The sequence below is a fragment of the Saccoglossus kowalevskii genome, chromosome 16 (genome assembly GCF_978046115.1).
Source record: "Saccoglossus kowalevskii chromosome 16, keSacKowa6.1, whole genome shotgun sequence".
Taxonomy (NCBI): Eukaryota; Metazoa; Hemichordata; class Enteropneusta; family Harrimaniidae; genus Saccoglossus; species Saccoglossus kowalevskii.
The window spans coordinates 24,889,771-24,895,770 of record NC_140656.1 but is presented as its reverse complement, the minus strand read 5'-3'; the positions used below and the strand labels follow the sequence as shown (position 1 = coordinate 24,895,770).

Genomic DNA, 6,000 nt, shown 5'->3' with positions numbered 1-6,000 from the left:
CACTGCGGAATTACTTGTTTAACAACATGGATGAAAGTTGACATTGTCATTTTAAAAAGTCAGCATGTGTTTACAGGACCTGACATATACGAAACAGAATCTTCAGTTTCCTTAATCACAAATTTTTATTTTTTTCTGTAAAAATAACGGTTTCATTATATTGAGAAGTTAATCGACCAACAGGATAATACAATTCGCTTCCATTGGGATGCAAATACTTTTTTATTTAAAAACAAACAAACATTTCCTTCAATTTCGACAAATATGATGTCAATTTGAATTTCTAGCATGACGAGAATGTCAATTTCACTGTAGTATAACGTAAGCCACTACTATATATTTGTACCTGAAGTTTATCATGCGATATATGTCATACTCATGAGTGATCTTAATTTAAATTTTAAATATCTACATACGATTTCTAGGATAAATGACATAAATGTAATTCGTAAGCATTTACATAAAAGCACATTTTAAAAGATTAAATAACTCCTTGATTGAACACTTAAAGACTCAATCACCTTTGCACGGTGTTTTATAGAGTTTAGATATGCAATATAAGACACGCAAGTCATTCATGTCTTCCTTGCCAGGAATTGGGATATTTATTATGAATGACCTGTGATTAGCAAGAAGTGGCATTATTATTTCCAGTAATCCAAAGTTCTCTAGTGAGGATTTTATAATAATAATTAGTCTTGGAAATAAAACCTGTAAGTGTATCAGGAATATATAATATAACATCTTTTATTGATTTAGTTCGAGTTCAGCTGTTACAGTTAGAATTGTTGGGGAGCTGTATTGACCAAACTTTATTGTTAACATCAAATGTCAGTAACGTTAAGTCGTCATCGGTTCCTTTGAATATATTTTACATCCCATGTAATTCACTTGGTAAAACTCATAATTTGAAATTGTTGTTGTCCATATATGTTCATATGTGATAAACGGTGCCGCCTCATCATACCATTCCACGCTCTCAACGAAAGTAAATCCTGTTCATTGCGATATCTAATTATGGTGTCACTGCGTGTACCAGGCCCGACCTTACCTATGTGACCTTTGATTTAGAAAAGTAGGTTGACATCATTAATGCATATTTATTAGGTACCGGCAACTCGTTGTGTTGCATTAGTAAATGCCAGCTAGACATACAACATGAGTGCACCAGTTTCTAGCAAGTTGACCCCCAAGCAGGAGCAGAAATTGAAAGAGGTAAGTTTTTCGCGTGTCACGGAAAGAGTAAAACGATATCGTACCTGAGTAACAATGTATACCAGTATCCATAGCAACGTGTCGTTGAGTATAACATTTACAAATAGTAGATTTGTTGAATTCTGGTATATATGTACGTACAGCACATTTGCTATACGATTCGTGTGTGGTCGAAATTGAACGTGGCGCTTTGATTGGTCACATTTGTAATGAGGAAATTATTTTTCAGTCATTCAAAAGGCGACATGCATCAATAATTTTATCTGACCTAGCTCTTACACTAAAAGTTCAAAGATCGTTATAGATAATAAACAGTAATTGTGACTATAACAGTAACTATGCTTTGTAACTCATTGTCATTTAGAAAAAAGTCTAGTTATAACCTTCATAACTTTTATCTCACAAGTCAGGCATTACTCCAACTGAACGTTGTAGTTAGTTTAATACCATGGTATAATTTACATTGTGTTGAGATATCGTCATGACGCAGTTTGTGGACAGTACCTGTGACGTAACGTGAGAAAATCTTGGCGTATACGACAGTACACACAATACAGTAGTGCTATCTCCCAGTAGTATGTAGAATGTCACGCTCACTATGATATGAATGTTGCGTCATACCGATTACGCCCATGTGATCAATATTATCCAATCATCCACCAATCATTGCATAACTTGATTTGAACTTGTCCATTGTTTTCAATCATCATGTTTTAGTATTAATTTGATAAAATATTTGTGATTTCTTCTATACATTCAGTTCAAAATACGAGTTAAAGATATCCTGGTTAAACCCGAACATGATGATCATTACTGTATAAGATGGCTGATAGGTGAGAGGACTTCAATCACTTTGTTTCACATTGTGTAATGTTGTTTCAGTAGGTGTATCATTGCTGTAATTACAATATAATTAACAATCCAATAAATCAGGATCCCTTTTTTAACAGCCAGGAATTTTGATGTGAATAAAACGGAGCTTATGATAAGAAATGTGAGTATAGTAAACGCAAATACGTCGACAGTGCTCTCAATGATGTATTATTTACGCATACATAAATAACAATATAGTATTAGCATCACTAACAAATATTTGTAATCAAATGCAGAGTATGGAATCTAGAAAAAAAATGGGGTTGGACACAATAATTACAGATTTCAAAGTACCAGAGGTAATGAGCATACTTAACAACAAACGCTGATTGTCAACTCTAAGTTGGGTATTAGAAGTGATATTGAAATTTACCAAATTTTGTCGTTCAAAAATATCATATAAAAAATATTGCCATTTTGTGTGAAAATGGCGTAAAAACTAATATGGAAAACAATTTTATTGACACATTATCCGGTGACATTCGGTGAAAAGAGTTCAGTTTGTTCCGAAATAATTGTTTAGGCTGTTTCTCTTCAACAATGCTATTGTAGGTAAAACAAAAGAATTTTCATATTGTGAGTAACCCTACAATGTCTGATACTACTAAATGAGTGTATGAATTGTCATTTTTTTGTTGAAAAGAGCGTATATTTAATTTGCATAAATTATCATAGTTTATAAAAAAAATCACCGTCAGGCGATTGAGGAATATATTTATTTACGTTTTCAGGAATTAATTTTTCAAACAAAGTAATTTAAATTTAAATCTGTAGTTGCATTCGACGAAGAATGACCATGAATATGATTACACTGCTTTATCAGAACTGCTATGATATATAAATATTTATGTATATAACACGTGATTCATTGTAAAGCTGTACGTTTTGTGTTGCCTTCACAGGTTATGGAGAAATACTACCCGGGTGGAATTGTGGGGGAAGACAATGACGGAAACCCGGTGATGATTGATAATATCGGAAAAATTGATGCAAAAGGCAAGGTTATTAAAGTTCATTGTCATATATGTTTATTGAGAGACTTTCACATATGCATAATATGTGAAACATACCATTTAAATACCAATTGTTAGGGTATTCGGTTCGACATGCTTCATCACAATTTCAAAAATGTACCGATCATTTTCATATTTTTTGATTTAGTTGCTAAGTTGCCTCACTTTACAAATGATTTTTTTCATTTTGTCCAATGATTTGAAGATAATTCATTCAGCCTCTCAAAGTCAACGCATAATTATAACATTGTAATTATTATGTTAATAACATCTTATGGTTATTTGTAAGACGATGCATCGTCTGATTATGAAAATAATTCAATTGAGAGATTCAAATGTATATTGTAAATCTTCAGGATTGTTGAGGTCTGTCAAATCAAAAGATATCACACTAAGTAAGATGCAGGAGATGGAACACATTTGCCAAGAGCTTTTCCCGGCTATGAGTAAAAAGGTTTGTATCTCGAACCACTCAATGGGTCTGAATTGTACTCGGTGATATTAGGGAAAATAAGAGACGGTAAACACGATATGCACATTAACATTTTAATTATTGATAACATAAGCTGTCTAATTTTAATCTCAGTATGGTAAACACATATACGGATTAACTTATATAATGGATTTAGAAGGATTAGGAACGAAACATTTATGGAAACCGGGTTTGGATATGTTCAATCTGGTAAGGATTTTTAGGTTATTGATAATCGATTTATTAATTCCAATTCATTATATGGTAAATGGTATATGTTAGGCGATGAATTATTAATGCATTCTGTGTTATCCGTTCTAACAAATTGCACCAGGTGTGAACAATGCACGTCAACTTATTGAATATATATATTTATATTGAATATATATATTTATATATCCAGATGACAATGTAGACATATTCTATTCTATTCTAATTGACTTATTATCTGAACAGGAAAATACATTACTCCAAGACAATTACCCTGAATGTCTAAAAGTCATCTATATAGTCAGAGCACCGAAGATATTTCCCGTTATCTACTCGTTGGTTGAACCATTCCTTGATGACAAGATGCGTAAGAAGATCCACGTTCTTGGGCGTGAGTATCAACTTATTCATCATTTGTATAAAGTGTATTGCATATTGTACTGCCGAGTAACTGACACGTGTTATGATTAGATTAAAATGTTTATAAATATTATATTATTTTCACAGAAAACTTTCAATCAACACTGCTAAAGACTATCCCAGCAGAAAGTCTTCCTGTTCATTGGGGAGGCACCATGACTGATCCCAAGACAGGTGACCCCACATGTCCGAGTTTGGTAAGTGGATTGAATTTTTACCATGTTGGAATTACGTGCACGGTTCATAATATACCTTATGAGAGTAATCATTGCAGATCAACCCAGGGGGGTCTGTCCCCGAAAAGTACTATAACCAGGAACCCCCAGTACCAGAAGATAAGCGTCTTAGAGTCGAAATTGTCAAGAAGAAGTTTGACTTGACGTTTGAAGTTATAAAGAAGGACAGTATAATTAGGTAAGCACGACATGGTTGTCTAAGGTTTTCCGATCATTCATTAGAAAGTGTTATTGAACGTTCATAACATTCAGTCTTGAAATACAACATGAAATAAAAAAAAAAGATAGTTATATTTTATTTCCGAAATTTTAGGTACGTTTTTAAGACTGAAGAGGGCGATATTGGCATGACTGCATACCTGCAGACGAAGTCAATGACTATGGTGAAAGAACTGGAACGATATAATAGTCATCTAGTGTACGAAGACGGAAGTTTAGATTGTCCACAAGTTGGAACATGTGAGCATTGTTTAATTTATATAGTAGAACCTTCGCTGGGTAGTCTGTCACCAGTATCGATGTGAAAAGTATAGTCATTTGTACGTAAGTGTGTCATCCTATTACCACAGTCACGTGGTATGCTGTTGTTAGTTCTACATTTCACACTAGATACATGATTTTACATATCTTTCCTTTCAGATATCTTAAGATTTGACAATAGTCATTCGTGGATGAAGAATAAAACCTTACATTATTTTGCCGAAGTAATCGAGCCGGATGCCCTGCTGGATGAACTGTCTACTGATTTATAAGACGATTAACTTAAACTTGTTTATGTTTGTTTGTGTGTTGAATATAAAATTACTTATACTCTTATTAACCGTTCATTACAATATATGATAGCAGTGAATATAATTCTATTAAATTGTCAAGTATATTTGGGATGTAAACACAAACTTTATACGTCTATCATATTCTATGCAATTTCAGATCACCTAAATGATATGAATCACCAGTGTATCAGGTTTCTAAATATAAATTACATTCAAGTAGTAGTGTCAATTGATGTTAACTTGTGTAATTGATATTACAACAAGGCCTAGACGGGATCTGGGAAATCTGGGAAATGGCCGACGAGATCTCGTTGAGGGCGAGAGAGCCACGTATGTTTTTTAAATGTATCCCCGCAAATAATGTTTTATACTCTTCCGTTGACGTGCCCACTGTTCCAAATCCTAAGATGACATAGATCATGGCAACAGTAGACTTGACAACCATTTGCATATACATCTTCGCCAGTCAAGGACCATTTAATCGGCCGAAGTCTCAACATTAACCCTTGGCAGATTTCACCATGATTTACTATATGTCGCACGCACTCAAGCGATTACAAGATTCACTTCGGCTCATTTGCATCACCCAATCAGAACTCACGAAAGAAACTGCACTTTACTTGGTGAAATTAAAATGGCGGAATCAAATAAACATGTTTTTTTTTTCTGAACGACCTTACTGATCACCAAAAGAAAGCCCTTAGTGCTGTATCTGAGGAAAATAACGTGTTTGTTGCAAACACAGTTCCTCGACCGAATCGGGCAAGTGGATATGTTATCAGTTTCGA

At 33.8% G+C, this 6,000-nt stretch overlaps 1 protein-coding gene across 1 annotated transcript; it reads left to right on the top strand.

Annotated features, from left to right (window-relative positions):
* The first annotated feature begins 2,324 nt into the window (after positions 1–2,324).
* On the top strand, positions 2,325–5,294 carry LOC102807667 (SEC14-like protein 2). The gene is made up of 9 exons (XM_078007089.2): positions 2,325–2,387; positions 2,991–3,084; positions 3,458–3,555; positions 3,688–3,783; positions 4,030–4,174; positions 4,291–4,400; positions 4,478–4,617; positions 4,753–4,898; positions 5,079–5,294. Exons 1-9 carry the CDS (start codon positions 2,328–2,330, stop codon positions 5,189–5,191), a joined length of 1,002 nt encoding a protein of 333 aa, XP_077863215.2. The 5' UTR covers positions 2,325–2,327; the 3' UTR covers positions 5,192–5,294.
* Positions 5,295–6,000: the final 706 nt, after the last annotated feature.